Genomic DNA, 21,132 nt, shown 5'->3' with positions numbered 1-21,132 from the left:
AGAGGTCCTGGATGGCAGGAAGCTTGGCCCCAGTGATGTACTGGGCCGGACGCACTACCCTCTGTAGTGCCTTGCGGTCGGAGGCCGCGAAATTGCCATACCAGGCAGTGATGAAACCATGCTGTCGTTGGTGCAGCTGTAGAACCTTCTGGGGATCTGAGGACCCATGCCAAATCTTTTCAGTCTCCTGAGGGGGGATAGGTTTTGTCGTCCCCTCTTCACGACTGCCTTGGTGTGCTTGGACCATGTTAGTTTGTTGGTGATGTAGACACTAAGGAACTTGAAGATTTCAACCTGCTCCACCAGAGCCCCATTGATGAGAATGGGGGCATGCTCGGTCCTCCTTTACCTGTCGTCCACAATCATCTCCTTAGTCGAGATAACCTTAACAAGTTGAGGTTGTTGTCCTGGCACCACACGGCTAGGTCTCTGACCACCTCCCTCGTCATTGTTGGTGATCAGGACTACCACTGTTGTGTCAATGGCAAACTTCATAATGGTGTTGGAGTCGTGCATGGCCGTGCAGTCATGAGCGAACAGGGAGTACAGGATTGGACTGAGCAGGCACCCAAAGTGCCAACGTGTTGAGGATCAGTGGCGGATGCGATGCCACTTACCCTTACCACCTGGGGGGCGGCCCGTCAGGAAGTCCAGGATCCAGTTGCAGAGGGAGATGTTTAGTCCCAGGGTCCTTAGCTTAGTGATGAGCTTTGAGGGCACTATGGTGTTGAATGCTGAGCTGTAGTCAATGAATAGCATTCTCACATAGGTGTTCATTTTGTCCAGGTGGGAAAGGGCAGTGTGGAGTGCAATAGAGCAGGCATCATCTGTGGATCTGTTGGGGCGGTATGCAAATTGGAGTGGGTCTAGGGTTTCTGGGGTAATGGTGTTGATGTGAGCCATGGCCAGCCTTTCAAAGCACTTCATGGCTAAAGACATGAGTGCTATGGGTCGGTAGTCATTTAGGCAGGGATGAGAGAGCCAAGCCTATGGTTTCGTATTTTCAACCCGACACCACACACACACCAATTGATTCATGGACTGCTGAATATTTGTTTTCTTCTCTTGCTTTGTTTGCTCTTTTCAGTATTATGTCTGTCTCTGATAAGCTACCCAGGAAAGGACTGAAAATAGCCCATATTAATATATGTAGCCTTAGAAATAAGGTTCATGAAATCAATAACTTGCTAACATCAGATAACATTCATATATTAGCCATTTCTGAGACACACTTAGATAATTAATTTGATGATACAGCAGTAGCAATACAAAGCTATACCATCTATAGAATATCTTTATTGGGGGGGGGGGGGGGTGTTGCTCTTTATATTCAGACTCATATCCCTGTCATGCTTAGAGAAGATCTTATGTCAAGTGTTTTTGAAGTGTTGTGGTTGCAGGTTCACTTGACACATCTGAAGCCTTTTATTTTGGGTTGTAGCTATAGGCCATCAAGTGCTATATATAATATGTGTGAAATGCTTGCTAGTGTATGTGATGTAAATAGAGCGATCTCCTTTCTGGCGACCTGAATATTGACTGGGTTTCATCAAGCTGTCCGATGAAGAGGAAGCTTCTTACTGTAACCAGTGTCTAATCTGGTTCAGGTTATTAATCAACCTAGCAGGGTGTTTACAAACACTACATGAAAAAGATAATCCACATGTACCGATCACATTTTTACTAATACTGTAGAACTTTGTTCTAAAGCTGTATCCGTATCCATTGGATGTAGTGATCACAACATAGTGGCTATATCCAGGAAAGCCAAAGTTCCAACAGCTGGGCCTAAAATTGTATATAAGAGATCATACAACATATTTTGCTGCGAGTCTTATGTGGATGATGTTAAAAATATCAGTTGGTCTGATGTGATTAATGAGGAGCATCCAGACGCTGCAGTTGATTAATTTATTAAATAGTTTCTTCCAATTATTGATAAACTGTTAAGAAACTGACTGTTAGAACTGTTAAGGCTCCATAGCTTGAGGAATTGGAAAAACTGTATGGTTGAAAGAGATGGGGCAAAAGGAGTGGCTAATAAGTCTGGCTGCACATCTGACTGGCTTACTTACTGCAAATTGAGAAATATGTGACTAAACTCAACAAACTGTATTATGAAGCCAAGATCCATGATGTAAAGAATGATGAAAAAAAAACTTGAGTACTTTGAATGAAACTATGGGCAGAAAGACAAATTCAACTCCATCTTTCATCGAAAGCTTATTCATCACAAAACCATTTGATGTTGCCAATTATTTTTATGATATTTTCACTGGCAAAGTGGGCAAACTTAGGAAGGAAATGCCAACAATGAACAGTGAGCAATTGTATTCATGCAAAAAATAATAATAATAATGAAAGAAAAGCATTGCAAGTTTGAATTGTGTAAAGTTAGAGTGGGAGAGGTGGTAAAATGACGTATCGATCAATGGTGACAACTGTCCTGGCATTGACAACTTAGATGGAAAGCTACTGAGTATGGTAGCTGACTCTTTTGCCACTCCTCTGTGTCATATTTTCAATCTGAGCCTAGAGGGAAGTCTTAGTCCTTAGGCCTGGAGGGAAGCCAAAGTAATTCCGCTACCCAAGAGTGGTAAAGCGGCCTTTACTGGTTCTAACAGCAGACCTATAAGTTTGCTGCCAGCTCTTCGCAAACTGTTAGAAAAAAATGGGTTTGACCAAATACAATGCTATTTCTCTGTAAACAAATTAACAACAGACTTTCAGCAGAGAAGGGTACTCAACATGTACTGAACTGACACAAATGACTGGTGAATGGTTGAAAGAAATTGATAATAGGATTTCAGTGCAGCCTTTGATATTATTGACCATAGCCTGTTGTTGAAATAACGTATGTGTTATGGCTTTTCAACCTCTGCCTTATCGTGGATTCAGAGCTATTTATCTAATAGAACTCGAAGAGTTTTCTTTAATTGAAGCTTTTCTAATGTCAAACATGTAAAGTGTGGTGTACCGTAGGGCAGCTCTCTAGGTCCTCTACTCTTTTCTATTTTTACCAATGACCTGCCACTGGCATTAAACAGAGCATGTGGGTCCATGTATGCTGATGATTCAACCATATACGCATCAGCAACCACAGCTAATGAAGTCACTGAAACACTTAACAAAGAGTTGCAGTATGTTTTGGAATGGGTGGCCAGTAAAAAACTGGTCCTGAACATCTCTAAAACTAAGAGCATTGTATTTGGTACAAATCATTCCTTAAGTTCTAGACCTCAGCTGAATCTGGTAATGAATTGTGTGGCTGTTGAACAAGTTGAAGAGACTAAATTACTTGGCATTACCTTAGATTGTAAACTGTCATGGTCAAAACATATAGATTCAATGGTTGTAAAGATGGGGAGAGGTCTGGCCATAATATAAAGAGATGCTCTGCTTTTTTGACACCACACTCCAAAAAGCAGGTTCTGCAGGCTCTAGTTTAGTCTAATCTTGATTATTGTCCAGTCGTGTGGTCCAGTGCTGCAAGGAAAGACCTAGTTAAGCTCCAGCTGCCCCGGAACAGAGCAGCGCATTCTGCTCTTCATTGTAATCAGAGGGCTGATATAAATACTGTGCATGCCAGTCTCTCTTGGCTAAAAGTTGAGGAGAGACTGACTGCATAACTTCTTTTTATAAGAAACATTAATGTATTGAAAATCCCAATTTTTTTGCATAGTCAACTTACACACAGCTCTGAGACACACACTTATCCCACCAAGCATGCCACCAGGGTCTTTTCACAGTCCCCAAATCCAGAACAAATTCAGGAAAGTGTACAGTATTATATAGAGCCTTTTGCATGGAACTTCCTTCTATCTCATATTGCTCAAATAAATAGCAAACCTGGTATAAAAAACAGGCAAAGCAACACCTCACGGTACAACACTTCTCCCCTATTTGACCTAGACAGTTTGTGTGTATGCATTGATATGTAAGCTACGTGTGCCTTTAAAATAAATGTACGTAGATATGTTCTTGAGCTGTTCTTGTCTATTGATGTTCTTTATTATGTCATTCTGTATTATGTTTTATGTGAACCCCAGGAGGAGTAGCTGCTAATGGGGATCCTAATAAAATACCAAATACCTTAGTGTTCTTGGGCACAGGGACTATGTTGGTCTGCTTGAAACATGTTTGTATTACAGACTCAGACAGGGAGGTTGAAAATGTCAGTGAAAACACTTGACAGTGGGTCAGCGCATGCTCGGAGTACACATCCTGGTATTCCGTCTGGCCCTGCGGCCTTGTGAATGTTGACCTGTTTAAAGGTCTTACTCAGGTCTTACTCACATGGGGATCCTGTACACAGGGTCTATGGTGGTCTGCATGTTATTGGGGTAGCCTAGTGGTTAGAGCGTTGGACTAGTAACCGGAAGGTTGCAAGTTCAAACCCCCGAGCTGAACAGGCAGTTAACCCACTGTTCCTAGGCCGTCATTGAAAATAAGAATTTGTTCCTATCTGACTTGCCTAGTTAAATAAAGGTCAAATAAAATTACATAGAGTGTGATGTAATAACATGTTATTACAGAGAGTGTGATCACACAGTCGTCCGGAACAGCTGATGCTCTCATGCATGTTTCAGTGTTACTTGCCTCGAAGCGAGCATAGAAGTAATTTAGCTCATCTGGTAGGCTCGTGTCACTGGGCAGCTCTCAGCTGTGCTTCCATTTGTAGTCTCTAATAGTTTGCAAGCCCTGCCACATCCAACGAGCGTCGGAGCCGGTGTAGTACGATTTGATCCTAGTCCTGTACCGACGCTTTGCCTGTTTGATTGTTCCCTGGAGGGAATAGCGGGATTTCTTATAAGCTTCCGCTCCTTGAAAGCGGCAGCTCTACCCTTTAGCTCAGCGTGGATGTTGCCTGTAATCCATGGCTTCTGGTTGGGGTATGTACATACAGTCCCTGTGGGGACAATGTCATCGATGCACTTATTGATGAAGCCAGTGACTGTTGTGGTGTACTCCTCAATGCTATCGGAAGAATCCCAGAACATATTCCAGTCTGTGCTAGCAAAACTGTCCTGTAGCTTAGCATCTGCTTCATCTGACCACTTTTTTGTTGAACGAGTCAATGGTGCATCCTGCTTTAATTTTTGTTTATAAGCAGGAATCAGGAGGATAGAATGATGGTCAGATTTGCCAAATGGAGGGCGAGGGAGAGTTTTGTACAAGTCTCTGTGGGTGGAGTAACGGTGGTCTAGATTTTTTTCCCCCTCTGGTTGCACATTTAACATGCTGGTAGAAATGAGGAAAAATGGATTTAAGTTTCCCTACATTAAAGTCCCCAGCCACTAGGAGCGCCGCCTCTGGATGAGCGTTTTCTTGTTTGCTTATAGCGGTATACAGCTTGTTGAGTGCGGTCTTAGTGCCAGCATCGGTCTGTGGTAGTATGTTGACAGCTACAAAAAGTAGAGGATGTAAACTCTCTAAGCAGATAGTGTGGTCTACAGCTTATCATGAGATACTCTACCTCAGGCGGGCAAAACCTTGAGACTTCCTTAGATATCGTGCACCAGCTGTTGATTACAAATATACATAGACCACCACTCCTGCCGATACAGTGTATAACCTGCTAGCTGTATGTTATTCATGTCATCGTTCAACCACGACTCGATGAAACATAAGATATTACAGTTTTTAATGTCCCATTGGTAGGATAAACGTGCTTTTAGTTCGTCCAATTTATTATTCAGTGATTGTACGTTGGCCAATAGTACCGATGGCAAAGGCAGATTGGCCACTCGTCGGCGGATCCTTACAAGGCACCCTGATCTCCTTCCGCGATACCTTTTCCGTCGCTTTATCCTGTGAATGACGGGGATGGGGGCCTGTTCGGGTGTCTGGAGTAAATCTGGTCTGAAGGATTGCACTATCTAGAGGATAGGGTGCCATTTTAATATCAGATGAATTAACACATTGGGATTCTTAGAAGAATTCCCAGGAGAAAATGTTTGTCCCTAATTACAATGAGTACAGAGTTTGCTTGTAGTGTTGGTTCTACCTATAAGGAGACCTGTGTGCGCGTGTATAGGTGTGTCTTTATGGTTCAAACCTTTAAGGAGCTGTGTGTTGAATTAATGAGAAAAATGTTAAATTGTAAAAAAAATTGATGTTGAAACATGTTTTTGTCATTTAGAAAACGGTCTTATCCAGAGCTACTTACAGGATCAATTAGGGTTAAATGCCTTGCTCAAGGGTACGTCGGCAGATTTTCCACCTAGTTGGCTCAGGGATTTGAACCAGCAACCTTTTGGTTACTTGCCCAACACTCTTAACATCTAGGCTACCTTCTCTGTTACAAATCAACAGAGAAAAGGCCACAGAAATAAATACCTGGCAAGGTATGGTTTATTATTTACCGGTAATTTACAGTAGACCTGTACTGTAGGATCAAGAAAATGGAGAAGGCAACAACACTGGAAACTCAAAATGATAAAGTAAGAGAAAAATAACTGAAGTTCTCAAGGAGGACTGGTAAAGTTCAATATCTGTTTAAGAACAGTCTCTTACTCCAGAGAGGGTAAATCTAACCTGCGACCTAAAGACATTTATCTAGTCCAAAAAGACCAACTCAATTTCCCTCCCTGCATAAATTTGGTTGTTAAATATAGCCAAGTCCAAACTGAGTAGAGACGTCAGGAAGAAAGAAAATATAAGACCGTTGTGGAATACAAATGCCTGGGTCTGGGCTGGATCTGGCAATAGGGTATAGCGCTAGGTCTGGTGTTGAATCTGGGTCTAGAACTGGGCTGACTGTGTGCAGTGCAGGGCTCGGATTCTGTCCCTGTTCTGTAAGAAGATGTCCACTGAATCCTGATTACAACTCTAATATTAAGAAAGTATAGGAGTATAGGACTAGGACTAGAGTCTAGATCTGGTCCTGGTCTGGCTTTGTGCTGTGCAGGGACAGGTCTCCCTCTACCCTGGCCTTATCCTGCTCTGTGAGGAGATGGCGGGAGGAGAGGATGGCCAGTGAATTCTGATTACACCTCAGTAATTTAAAGTAATGAGAGGATCTCATGCTCTGGTGGCTCCTGCTTCCCCCCGGCGGACCAGACGCCAGCCAGCCACCACTCTTAAAAGCCACACTGACCCGCCGCTGATTGGGGATGACACACAGCAGTCAGGGTCTGTGTGTGTGTGTGTGTGTGTGTGTATGTGTGTGTGTGTGATCACTCTGACAGAAGGACAGACTAATCATCATTCTGACAGACAGGAAGAGAGATATGGTCAGACAGACAAAGAGAGAGAGATATGATGCAGGGGTGTGCTCAGAGACAGGATTTCCCTTCTGGAAACCACACAGATCGAAAGAGGGAGATAGAAAGTGGGAGAGGACAAGCCAAGGGGAGGGAGGGGTGAGAAAGATGGAGAGGAAGAGGGAAAGGACCACAGGAGAGTAGAGGACCACAAGAGAGGACAGGAGAAAGAGTGAAAGGGAGAGAAAGCACTCACCATCGATCCTGCTGACCAACTCCTCCAGAGCCTTGACTTTTCTTTGGATCCCAGGCTGGGCAAATGTGTAGTTGTCCTTGATTGGAGAGAGAGCGAGAGAATGTGAGAGAGAGAGCAGAGAGAGAGAGTGAGAGAGAAGAGAGTGTGTGAGAGAGCAGAGAGAGGAGAGAGAAAGAGAGAGATGAATTTCACAGTAAGGTGAGGCCTGACTTACTAGGAGTGATGGCTGCACTATTATTGATTTGACTTAAAAACAGAGACAAGACTGTTGTACCAAACTGTACTTCAGTAAAGAAAAAGAGGATGTGTGTGAGGAATATTAATGATGACATATGAACAAACATCTGTGTATACTAGCTGAGGGACACTGGCACACAGAGCATACACAGTCTCATCTCAAGGGCTAGCTACCACAGCTCGTGATCACCCTGTGGCCATTTTGAAGGGGGCGGACGGGCGGACAGACGGACAGAAGGAGATACAGAGAGATGGGGAGAGGGAGAACAGGAGAGATCAGGAGTTGCGCTGTCCTCTCAACCAATAAACACATGCTGACAGGGGATTAAATGCAACATTTACAGTCTAAATGCAAATATCAGACAGCAGGGCTTGAAGGGTGGCTGAACTCACTGATTTGGCATCTGTTTTTCTCCTCATTACTACATTTGACTGTTTTGAGACTAGAATGTATGTTTATAACTATGTCGTGATGTGACAATCATTAACGTGATGACTGTTATTTATCTTATCAACTAACTATGTTTAAGTGTTATTCGATTAAATTAATAATGTAGCAATTAACTCATTAGGAATTTGGGGCACCACGGAAGAAGTTGTTAAACGAGTTACCTTCGCCCGAATTAAACTCAAAAGATATATAGATATCTTACATCAATAACAGTCAATTATTACCTCAATCTCACTCTGAACGTGGCATAATCCTTGGATCCGGAAGAACCCTAGCCCTTCTGAATATTCAGTACTAAACAAATTGATTTAAATAATTTATTTACCAACAAAATATTAACAAAGAATACACAAAATACACTTACATGAGATAAAAGTCCCTAGTGGACTAACAAGATATGACGGCTTGTTACACATGGAGAGGGAGGGGTAGGTAAAGTTCCCTCCTACTTAAATGGAACTTACGCTCAAAGGAATAATAATACTTTGCACATGAACCACCGCTCTTTCGGATAAGAAATGAAATATATATACTAGCGTTCAAAAGTTTGGGGTCACTTAAAAATGTCCTTGTTTTTGAAGGAAAATAGATTTTTTTTGTCAATTAGAATAACATAAAATGTATCAGAAATACAGTGGAGACAGTCATTTACAACATTAACATTGTACCTTTATTTAACTAGGCAAGTCAGTTACGAACAAATTCTTTTTTTCAATGACGGCCTAAGAACAGTGGGTTAACTGCCTTGTTAAGTGGCAGAACGACAGATTTTTACCTTGTAAGCTCGGGGATCGGATCTTGCAACCTTTCGGTTACTAGTCCAACGCTCTAACTACTAGGCTATCTGCCACCCCATACATAGGCGTACAGAGGCCCATTATCAACAACCATCATTCCTGTGTTCCAATGACAGTTGTTAGCTCATTTAAGTTAATAATTTCAAAAGGCTAATTGATCATTAGAAAACCCTTTTGCAATTATGTTAGCACAGCTGAAAAATGTTGTGCTGATTAAAGAAGCAATAAAACGGTCATTCTTTAGACTAGTTGAGTATATGGAGCATCAGCATTTGTGGGTTCGATTACAGGCTCAAAATGGCCAGAAACAAAGCACGTTCTTCTGAAACTCGTCAGTCTATTCTTGTTTTAAGAAATGAAGGCTATTCTATGTGAGAAATTGCCAAAAAACTGAAGATCTCGTACAACGCTGTGTACTACTCCCTTCACAGAACAGCACAACAGCAAAGACTCTAATCAGAATAGAAAGAGGAGTGGGAGCCCCGGTGCACAATTGAGCAAGAGGACAAGTACATTAGTGTCTGGTTTGATAAAACAGACACCTCACAAGTCCTCAACTGGCAGCTTCATTAAATAGTACCCGCAAAACACCCGTCTCAACGTCAACGGTGAAGAGGCAACTCCGGGACGCTGGCCTTCTAGGCAGAGTTCCTCCGTCCAGTGTCTGTGTTTTTTTGCCCATCTTAATATTTTATTTTTATTGGCCAGTCTGAGATATGGCTTTTTCTTTGCAACTCTGCCTAGAAGGCCAGCATCCCAGAGTCGCCTCCTCACTGTTGACGTTGAGACTGGTGTTTTGCGGGTACTATTTAATGAAGCTGCCAGTTGAGGACTTGTGAGATGCACAGCCGCAGACTGAATGTTTCTGGTCTTTCTCTTCTTCACCCGTGTTGAGAGTTTCAGAGTTTCTTACCATTTAGTAGCGTGTAGCCCCGCTCCACACGGTCTATTCTTGTAGTTTTAACCATTTGTGACGTCCAGCTTACACCGTCTGTCTGCTTGGTCTCAAGGTTGATTATTCAGGTTCAGGCTCCCGACCATTTTACACGCCAGCAGCAAGCAGGCAGGCATGTTTTGGTCTCACCGTTGTCAGCCGTGTAGCCACCGCTAAATGCTTTCTGCTCTGGTAGTTTCAACCATTCGTAACGTTCGTCTCACTGTCCCGTCTACTTGGTCTAATGTAAATGTTGTTACCAAGGCTTTTATCCTCAGGTAAAATGGGGCATTCCATTACGCCTACACAATGTCTGTGCTCACTTGGGCATGGTTACTGACTGACCAAAAGTTTATGACAAACCATTCTAATTTAGAAGACTAAAATCACATTTCTATTTTCACAAAGTATTCTCATATTTAATCACATATTTTATACAACATTTAGATGTAAACTTGATACATAGAAAGCATACACGTCCAGAGTTAGTTACTTTGTTATACCACCCTTAACGACATCACAAAATAATAAACAATATGGCATGATTATTCTTTAGATCCCCACCAACCATTCTTAACATTCCTATCTATTGAATATTGTTCCAAAGTTCATTCTTTGGCCGTTCGAGTTTTCACAAAGGCCTTTCTTTGGTGGATTTTTAAAATGTATTTAACCTTTATTTAACTTCTTGACGCTACCCATCCCTTAAGCAGGATAATTGTCATCAGCAACCACTGAATAGCATAGCGCCACAGTCAAATAATATTACAAAAAAATAATCATATTCATGAAATCACAAGTGCAATATTGCAAAACACAGCTTAGCCTTTTGTTAATCCACCTGTCGTCTCAGATTTTGAAATTATGCTTTACAGCGAAAGCAATCCAAGCGGTTGTGTAAGTTTATCGATAGCATAACAAAACCTTATGTACACTAAGCATTAAGTAGCTAGTTCACAAAATTCAGAAAAGCAATCAAATTAATAATTTACCTTTGATGATCTTCGGATGTTTTCACTCATGACACTCCCAGTTACACAACAAATGTTCCTTTAGTTCCATAAAGATGATTTTTATATCCAAATACCTCCGTTTGTTTGTCGCATTATGTTCAGAAATCCACAGGAAAGAGCGGTCACGACAACGCAGACGAAAATTCCAAATAATATCCATAATGTCCACAGAAACATGTCAAATGTTTTTTTATAATCAATCCTCAGGTTGTTTTTATATAATCGATAATAATCGATAATATATCAACCGCAAATGTCTTTCACAGTAGGAGAGGGAAAAACAAATTCTGTTGCCCGAGCAAAACTCATGTGACCACTTGAGGGAGCTAGACCATGTTTTCGTTCTGGCTCATTTTTCAAAATAAAAGCCTGAAACTATGTCTGAAGACTGTTGACACCTTGAGGAAGCGATAGGGGAAGGAATATGGTTGATATCCCTTTAAATGGAGCAATGGGGGGCTATGGAACATGGAGCTTTCAAAATAGAAGCCACTTCCTGGTTAGATTTTCCTCAGGTTTTGCCTGCAATATCAGTTCTGTTATACTCACAAACAATATTTTGACAGTTTTGGAAACTTTAGAGTGTTTTCTATCCTAATCTGTCAATTATATGCATATTCTAGCATCTGGTCCTGAGAAATAGGCTGTTTACTTTGGGAACGTTATTTTTCCAAACATAAAAATAGTGCCCACTAGCTTCAAGAAGTTAACTAGGCAAGTCAGTTAAGAACAAATTCTTATTTACATTGATGGCCTACACCGGCCTAACCCAGACAACGCTAGGCCAATGGGTCTCCCAATCACGTCCGGTTGTGATACAGCCTGGATTCGAACCAGGATGTCTGTCATGATCCCTCTAGCACTGAGAAGCAGTGCCTTAGACCGCTGCGCCACTCGGGAGCCCGATACTGAAAGGCAGAGAGGGAAAGTTCCCTCCTACTTAAATGTATGATCCAGTGTTAATGTATCATGAACGGCACAGCCCCCATTCCCCTCTTCTGTGGGAGAGAGGGGGTCTGGCTATCTTCAAACATTTGCCTAGCTGATGGGTCCTTTCATCCACTGTCTGGAGAGTCATGACAACTACTACCGATGCCACATAGGCCGCTTTTCAACCAGAGAAGTCATTTTTTGGTTCAGTTCCTCTTAAAGTACTGAGACCATTATACATCCATTGATGTCGCCTTTAGCCACAGTATGAATAGATGACAGTTCTTGAAGAGCTAATGATGTCTCCTTATAGCATAGTGAAGAGGGTATCCATCTAATGGGCACATGTACGATCAACTTTATATAACAAGCTCCATTTAGAGAGTGCATATGGGTGTGCTAATAACACAGGCGAACAGTAATTGGAAATTGAAAAGTCACATGTGTTTGACGTTTGTCCTAATGTACAAATTGTCATTGGAAGTGGACTTAACATAGTGGAGCAAGTCACATGTACATACAATCCCAGTTTTGATCCTAATGTACATTTAAGTAATCAAATAATGTATTATTTGATTAAGGGCTTCGGGGACAAAAAGCAGCAACCTCACAACAGGCCTTGGATCAACCATGCATTTACGAAATTATAAATGATAAAATCATGGTCACTAAGTTTATGTTACTACAAATTGTGTGTGTGTGTGTGTGTGTGTGTGTGTGTGTGTGTGTGTGTGTGTGTGAGACAAAGGGAGCGAGACCCAGGGAGCGAGACCCAGGGAGCGAGACCCAGGGAGCTAGACCCAGGGAGCTAGACCCAGGGAGCTAGACCCAGGGAGCTAGACCCAGGGAGCTAGACCCAGGGAGCTAGACCCAGGGAGCTAGACCCAGGGAGCTAGACCCAGGGAGCTAGACCCAGGGAGCTAGACCCAGGGAGCTAGACCCAGGGAGCTAGACCCAGGGAGCTAGACCCAGGGAGGGTGACCCAGGGAGGGGGACCCAGGGAGGGGGACCCAGGGAGGGAGACCCAGGGAGGGAGACCCAGGGAGCTAGACCGAGGGAGCTAGACCGAGGGAGCTCGAGACATTTTAGACAGAGAGCGAGACAGAGAGCGAGACAGAGAGCAAGAGACATTTTAGACAGAGAGCGTGAGACATTTTAGACAGAGAGCACGAGACATTTTAGACAGAGAGCACGAGACATTTTAGACAGAGAGCACGAGACATTTTAGACAGAGAATGAGAGACATTTTAGACAGAGAGCAAGAGACATTTTAGACAGAGAACGAGAGACATTTTAGACAGAGAACGAGAGACATTTTAGACAGAGAACGAGAGACATTTTAGACAGAGAGCGCAAAATATTTGAGACCGAGAGAAGGAGACATTTTAGACAGAGAACGCGAGACATTTTAGACAGAGAGCACGAGACATTTTAGACAGAGAGCACGAGACATTTTAGACAGAGAACGAGAGACATTTTAGACAGAGAGCGCAAAATATTTGAGACAGAGAGAAGGAGACATTTTAGACAGAGAACGCGAGACATTTTAGACAGAGAGAAGGAGACATTTTAGACAGAGAGAAGGAGACATTTTAGACAGAGAGCGAGAGACATTTTAGACAGAGAGCGTGAGACATTTTAGACAGAGAGCACGAGACATTTTAGACAGAGAGCACGAGACATTTTAGACAGAGAGCGAGAGACATTTTAGACAGAGAGAACGAGACATTTTAGACAGAGAACGAGAGACATTTTAGACAGAGAGCAAGAGACATTTTAGACAGAGAACGAGAGACATTTTAGACAGAGAACGAGAGACATTTTAGACAGAGAGCGCAAAATATTTGAGACAGAGAGAAGGAGACATTTTAGACAGAGAACGCGAGACATTTTAGACAGAGAGAAGGAGACATTTTAGACAGAGAGAACGAGACATTTTAGACAGAGAGCGTGAGACATTTTAGACAGAGAGAAGGAGACATTTTAGACAGAGAGAACGAGACATTTTAGACAGAGAGAACGAGACATTATAGACAGAGAGCGAGAGACATTTTAGACAGAGAGAACGAGACATTTTAGACAGAGAGCACAAAACATTTTAGACAGAGAGCGAGAGACATTTTAGACAGAGAGAAGGAGACATTTTAGACAGAGAGAAGGAGACATTTTAGACAGAGAGAACGAGACATTTTAGACAGAGAGAACGAGACATTTTAGACAGAGAGAACGAGACATTTTAGACAGAGAGCACGAGACATTTTAGACAGAGAGCACGAGACATTTTAGACAGAGAGCACGAGACATTTTAGACAGAGAATGAGACATTTTAGACAGAGAGAAGGAGACATTTTAGACAGAGAGAACGAGACATTTTAGACAGAGAGAACGAGACATTTTAGACAGAGAACGCGAGACATTTTAGACAGAGAGAACGAGACATTTTAGACAGAGAGAAGGAGACATTAACCGATAAACAATTGCTGCCCGACCTTCAGGCTCAGCTGTGCATCCTGCAGTGAGTGTTGTGGCCATGAATACAGGAGTGCCTCTGGATACAACACACTACTGACAGAGGGGGAGAGAGATGGAGAAAGATAGAGAGGGTGGGGGGGGCAGAGATAGAGAGCGAGAGAGATAGAAACCTTGGCCTACCATCACCTCTCCCTTCACTGTGACCTTCCAGTGCTACTGTACAGCCCGGCTATAAAGAAGCTACTTCAAGAAAATAATACACTATGTAAAATGTGACAAGGATTTCATGTAGGCTGACACATATAAATTATATTTCAATGGCTGGCATGGATTCAGGAGTACACAGCAGTACCGGGTCAAGGCATTTTCCTTTGTTTCTTCCTTACCTCGCTCCCTCCCTTACTCCCTAGAGTACCTCTACTCCTCATCTAACTCCATTCAGCAGGAGTCAGTCCATTTTCCTATAGTAGAGCTACAGGGCCAGACTAGACAGTAATCTCCCTAACCTAACCACATTAAGAGTGAGTGTTCTGAATCCCCTGAAATCACTACAGTGAGATCATATCTAGTTTGATGGGCTACGGTCTGACTTATTAGAGAGAGTAGGGATTGAGACTTTCTGGCTCCATCTGCACACGTGCAGTAGCCATGTCCCCGGGTCAACAGACCATAATACGCTTAATCACTCTCCCTCCCTCTTTCTCTATCCCTAAATGCAATTACCTGTTAAGAGAGTGAGCAGTAGGCCAGTTTGAAGCATGCATTAAGACTAACCCAGAGCCCACAGGCACCAATAAGTACGTCAGCTTTAAGATCCCCTGCTTTAATGAAGTAGCTACTGTACCGGTCTCTCTGGTCCACTCTAAGCACTGCTTCATGCAGAGAGTCGTAAATAGGGAGGGCCTAACGGACACATGCACAAACTCTTAAACAGCTGCAAATTAGAGAGACATCAAAGTGTCACCAACAAAAACATAAATAATAAATATGTAGTAAATGCACCCTCCCTCCCCCCATTTATTTTTCATGTACTGTATATTGCACTTTTGCACATGATATTCCGAGGGCAGCGTTTACTTTTCAAATCAAAGCAATGAGCCCAATCAGTCCTCCATGACAACAAAATCATAAACAACAGAGTAGGGCTGGCTAATTAGTCTTTCGCTTTTGGGTTATGCGCAGGTAAAACAATTGGGGTAATCTATAATTTCATATTTCCAAGTCTTATTCTTGAAGACCAACAGGTATTAAATTCATTGTAATGACTGGAAATCTGACAGACTTTGGTTTTTAATGTAAAGATATGGCCAAATCGTATTAATATCTGCAGAATAAAGCAATGGGTTAGAAGAAGTCTACATAACCAACCCATAAAGTAAAATGCAAAATCAATTTATGGCCAGCTATGTAAACTCTAAACACTGATTTATCCTGCAACAGATGTTGTTGAATTAGTAATATAATGTTTTGTCTTAAGGGGAATGTAATCTAAAAGTAACTGAAAGTAATCTGATTACATTACTGAGTTTGGGTAGTCCAAAAGTTACCTTACCGATTACAATTGTGGACAGGTAACTAGTAACTGTAACAGGCTAAGCATGCTTAATACCTGGCCTACTGCAGAGCACTGGGGAAGTACGGAGTGAGGCCACAGCGCAAGTGTACGGATTATGGTACACTTAACCTGACCCATAGCACTCAGATGATACCCTGTGATCTAGACTGTCCAGCTCAGTATGAAGACAGTGTGATGCTGTCTCTCATATCTGATTCTTCCCCTACCTAGCGCTCTCTCACTTTATCTGGCTAAATTCCCAATCTGGCCCTCAAACCATCACGGTCACCTAATAATCCCCAGTTTACAATTGGCTCATTCATCCACCTCCTCTCCCCTGTAACTATTCCCCAGGTCATTGCTGCAAATGAGAACGTGTTCTCAGTCAACTTACCTGGTAAAATAACATAACAAATAAAAATAAATGAATCTATTGCCCTCTCTCGCTCTGTACTACCCTCGCTCTGTACTACCCTCGCTCTCTGTACTACCCTCGCTCTCTGTACTACCCTCGCTCTCTGTACTACCCTCGCTCTCTGTACTACCCTCGCTCTCTGTACTACCCTCGCTCTCTGTACTACCCTCGCTCTCTGTACTACCCTCGCTTTCAATCACACTCTCTCCATCCCTTTCTCCATAACACCATCCCTCGCTTCTTCTTCTCTCTTCCTCCCTTTCTCGCTCCCCATATCTCCACAAAGCCATATTGTCTGTGATAAAGTATTTGACCGTAGCTTTGATCCTCTGAGGCAATGGCAGGAAATATCCACATTCCACACTTTGTTCTTCTTCTTTTATTTTCTCGCTATTCTGTTATTCTCAACTAAAAACTGAGCCATTGGGTCACTGTCTGTCTCTGTCACGTCTCTGCCCTCACCAACAATGACAACTATTCCCTTTTTCATCCCAGGAATGACAAGACTCTCACGATCGATGCATGGCTAATGAGGTTTTCAGGGCAGCCATTTCTTCCCCTTTCTATTCTGTTAGTGGCTAAACAATGTAAAACACAATCTTTGGAGACTGAGGCTATTTATTGTGTGTGTCGGCGCCTATCAACAAAGTGAACAACATAGAAAGTGTGCCTGGCTGTCTGTTTGTCTGTCTGTCGCTGGAGGCGTCTGCTGTAGAGATGACAGCTACAGATAACCCTGAGTCACAATAGACCTGCTGAACACCGGGCTGTATGCACACACACAGACCTCTACAAACACACAGGAGGCGTGTTGAGGAGGACAAAGCCATATTGACGCACCTCCATCAACCTTCTCACCATCTATCGCTCCCTCTGCCGACTGGCAAATGGCTGTGTGTGTGTGTGTTCAGGGATAACCTGGCTCCTCACTGTGTGGGAACAATCAGCAATCATGGGCTTAACTGAAAAAGATCTCACTCACACTGAGAACCTATCCTCTTCTCTTCTCCCCCTACCTCTCTAAATCTAGGACTCATTGATTGTGAGTGCTCTCACATATTTTAACGGGGTCTGCAAGGTACTTAAATGTGCATGTGAATGGGGTCTTATAGTTTGAGTATTTGTTAGATGTGTCAGCAAGAGGACTGAATAGAGAGTGTGAGTGCTGGGTGTGTGTGAGTGTGTGTGTGTGTGTGTGTGTGTGTGTAAGAAACAAGGAGAATATGAGTGACAGGCCTCTCTATCAGCTGTGTGATTGAGTAGCTAGCGGAGCTGAAAAAGAGGCATCCAGCTGTCAATAAAAAGGTAGGGGAGAGAGCCGCAGTCAGCCAGAAAAACTCCCTCTTCCCCCTGCCTCCCCAGGTCCCCATCACTCCCTCCCCGTTTCATTCCATTCTCTCAGTCTCTCCTGCCTCTGCCTCCCTCCTGCCTGCCACTCTCCCTCCCCCCTCCCTAAACCTGAGTCTCGCTCCCAATGTTTCTCCTTACATCCCCATTGTTTCATTATCCTACCTAAATTTAGAATTGGCCGAGCTGCACATTTTTACATGGTCACCTCCTATTTTTAGGAGGCTAAAACCAGGATTTGGTCAAACAGAAAAGTAAATTATCCTCATGATTCTTATAATTAAAGTGTCTGCCTGCTCTGGGAGGGAAAAAAAGTGGTTCTGATTGTATAACATTTTAAAATCCAATATCGGGGAAAACACAGCGATCCTGTTGTCACAGTTAAGGAGGTTCTCAGCTTTCTGTAATAAAATAAAAAAATCAACTCAACTATTTTACAACCAAGACATTTGATACGGCTTTGAGATAGAGTGTGATAAATGCGTATTGGCCATTGCGATTGCATAGGCCTCATTGGGTGGTAGGCTACAACTGCAAAGGTTTTTGGAGATTACATTAACTTTTAGACTAATACATGGCTATTAGTGGGTATTACAGTATATTTAGAGTTGGTTTAACAGTAAAATAAAACAGCTTAATTGTCTACCCAAAATGCATGACCCACTGGATTAGGTTGCAAATTAGAATATTTTGAAACATGAATAGATATGATTTTTTTAAATTATTGAATAGCATCTCAGTAGTCGATTACACGTTTTAATAAAGAACTGAATAACTTTATAAGATGATAAAATGTTGCTCTATCAAGAAAAATGGGTGCAACCAAATTATGGACTGGTGCCACCAACTGAAAATGTTTGGAGCCTTGTTCTCCCTCTCCTTTACTCTCATTCTCCCCCTCTCCCTGGCTCTGGCTCTTCTCCATGTCTCCCCCGCCTCCTCCTGGGCACAGTTGAATGAATCTAATTGGCAGGGGTGCGCTAGGGTGAGATATTCCCCCAAACAAAGACTGGCATCACCCTTCCCTAGGCTCCAACCACAGCCACCCCCACACACCACACACACAGGAGCAAGCTGAACCCGGGCAGAAGCTATGAGTCACGGTTCATTTTAAACATCCCGGAGCAGTAATAACAGGATAGCAACCCACTGCACCTCTCACTACATCGCCTCAACACGGGCTACACCAGCAGGCTGCACCAGCCTCCCACAGCAGGGACCCTTTAGCTCACAGCTAAACCAGCAGATAGTCAAGTGAGTGTCTGTGTGTGGTCTCTCCAGTTGCTTGTGAGACAGACATTACACAAACCTTGCTCTTAATCCACCGCTCTAGCTATGTCAGGGATGGGCCTCCTTTTGAAGGATCAATTCCCCCAGGTCTCAACTTACTGTTGCGAGTTCGAATAGTACAATACACAAGGTGCAATTTAAACATTTATTTGTACGTCAACAGTTTCTCTCTTGTTATGTCAGTCACTGATAGTCAGCCAATTAGCCCATGTCAGCAAAAGTATTTTAGATTGCTAAATCATACTGAACAAAAATATAAACATGATATATCCCATAATGTAAAAGTTCCCAGAAATTTGCCATATGCACAAAAAGCTTCTCCTGGCTAGTGAGCATTTATCCTTTGCCAAGATAATAATCCATCCACCTGACAGCTGTAGCATATCAAGAAGCAGATTAAACTGCATGGTTATTACACAGGTGCACCTTGCGCTGGAGACAATAAAAAAGGCCACTCTAAAATGTACAGCTTTGTCACACAACACAATGCCACAGGAATGCAGGAATGTCCACCATACATATATTCTTCTCACTTTGCCCCGACAACATGATGCTGCCACCCCTGTGCTTCACGGTTGGGATGGTGTTCTTCGGCTTGCAAGCCTCCCCATTTTTCCTCCAAACATAACGATGGTCGTTATGGCCAAATAGTTCTATTTTTGTTTCATCAGACCAGAAGACATTTCTCCAAAAAGTATGATCTTTGTCCCTATGTGCAGTTACAAACTGTAGTCTGGTTTTTTAATGGCGGTTGTGGAGCAGTGGCTTCTTCCTTGCTGAGCAGTCTTTCAAGTTATGTCGATAAAGGACTCGTTTTACTGTGGATATAGATGCTTTTGTACCTGTTTCCTCCAGCATCTTCACAAAGTCCTTTGCTGTTGTTCTGGGATTGATTTTCACTTTTCGCACCAAAGAAGGTTCATCTCTAAGAGACAGAACGCGTCTCCATCCTGAGCGGTATGCCGGCTGCGTGGTCCCATGGTGTTTATACTTGTGTACTATTGTTTGTACAGATGAACGTGGTACCTTCAGGCGTTTGGAAATTGCTCCCAAGGATGAACCAGACTTGTGGAGGTCTACAATTTTTTTTCTGACGTATTGGCTGATTTCTGTTGATTTTCCCATGATGTCAAGCAAAGAGGCACTGAGTGTGAAGGTAGGCCTTGAAATACATCCACAGGTACACCTCCAATTTACTCAAATGATGTCAATTAGCCTATCAGAAGCTTCTAAAGCCATGACATCATTTTCTGTAATTGTCCAAGCTGTTTAAAGGCACAGTCAACTAAGTGTATGTAAACGTCTTACTACTGTGAATTATAAGTGAAATAATCTGTCTGTAAACAATTGTTGGAAAAATTACTTGTGTCATGCACAAAGTAGATGTCCTAACCGACTTGCCAAAACTATAGTTTGTTAACAAGAAATTTGTGGAGTGGTTGAAAAACAAGTTTTAATGACTCCAACCTATATGTATGGAAACTTCTGACTTCAATTGTAGATATTACTGATTAAAACTCAGCAAAATAAGAAATGTCCTCTCACTGTCCACTGTGTCCAACCTTGTTGAGGATGGCTCGTTGTCAGGCTCAAAAAGCCTCAAATTTGTTCGGATGGCCACCAATTTTTCAACCCTTTTATTGGTCAGCCTGTTGCGTGCTTTGGTGTGTGTGCTCCCCTACAAAGGTCCAGTTGCGCTCTGAGGCGGCTTATGTTGGTGGGATTTGGAGGATGATGGAGGCAACAGGGGAAAAAGCCTCAGATCCACAAACTCCCTTCCAGAGTCTGAACATCAGACAGGAAGTCTCCCTCAATCCGTGCAATGGCTAACGCTATAGGTTTCAGGAGTTTCGGGCTGCTTACCACTCTCTCCCAAAATACATCATCCAGGAGGATCCTCTTGATGGGGCTGTCCATATCGGCAGGCTGTGATATGGCCATTTCTTGGAAAGACATCTTCCCCTCGAGGAGACTGTCAAACATGATGACAACACCACCCCGAACGGGTGTTGATGGGCAGCTTCAATGTGGTGCTCTAATTCTTCTCACTTTGCTTGGGGAGGTAGCTTGGGGAGGTAGCATCATTTTCATCAGATAACAGAAGTTCAACGCTATTTGGCTGGCAGCCACACAAGTAAATGAGCTAATGATGAAAAGGCAAGGTTTTTTTTTGTTGCAAAAATGATGTATGGTCATCCTGTTTCTAATGTTTCTCATAGAAAGAATGTAG

The 21,132-nt window shown here is 42.8% G+C and overlaps 1 protein-coding gene across 1 annotated transcript in view; it reads right to left on the bottom strand.

Annotated features, from left to right (window-relative positions):
- Positions 1 to 21,132, bottom strand: part of tbc1d22a (TBC1 domain family, member 22a) — a 185,243-nt gene that overhangs the window by 70,669 nt on the left and 93,442 nt on the right. Inside the window, exon 11 of the mRNA XM_031832031.1 lies at positions 7,462 to 7,537. Coding sequence (XP_031687891.1) covers positions 7,462 to 7,537 — 76 coding nt within the window. The remainder of the gene's footprint in view (positions 1 to 7,461; positions 7,538 to 21,132) is intronic.

This window comes from Oncorhynchus kisutch, linkage group LG9, assembly GCF_002021735.2.
Source record: "Oncorhynchus kisutch isolate 150728-3 linkage group LG9, Okis_V2, whole genome shotgun sequence".
Taxonomy (NCBI): Eukaryota; Metazoa; Chordata; class Actinopteri; order Salmoniformes; family Salmonidae; genus Oncorhynchus; species Oncorhynchus kisutch.
The sequence above is the reverse complement of the archived record's forward strand: the minus strand, read 5'-3'. Positions and strand labels throughout refer to the sequence as shown.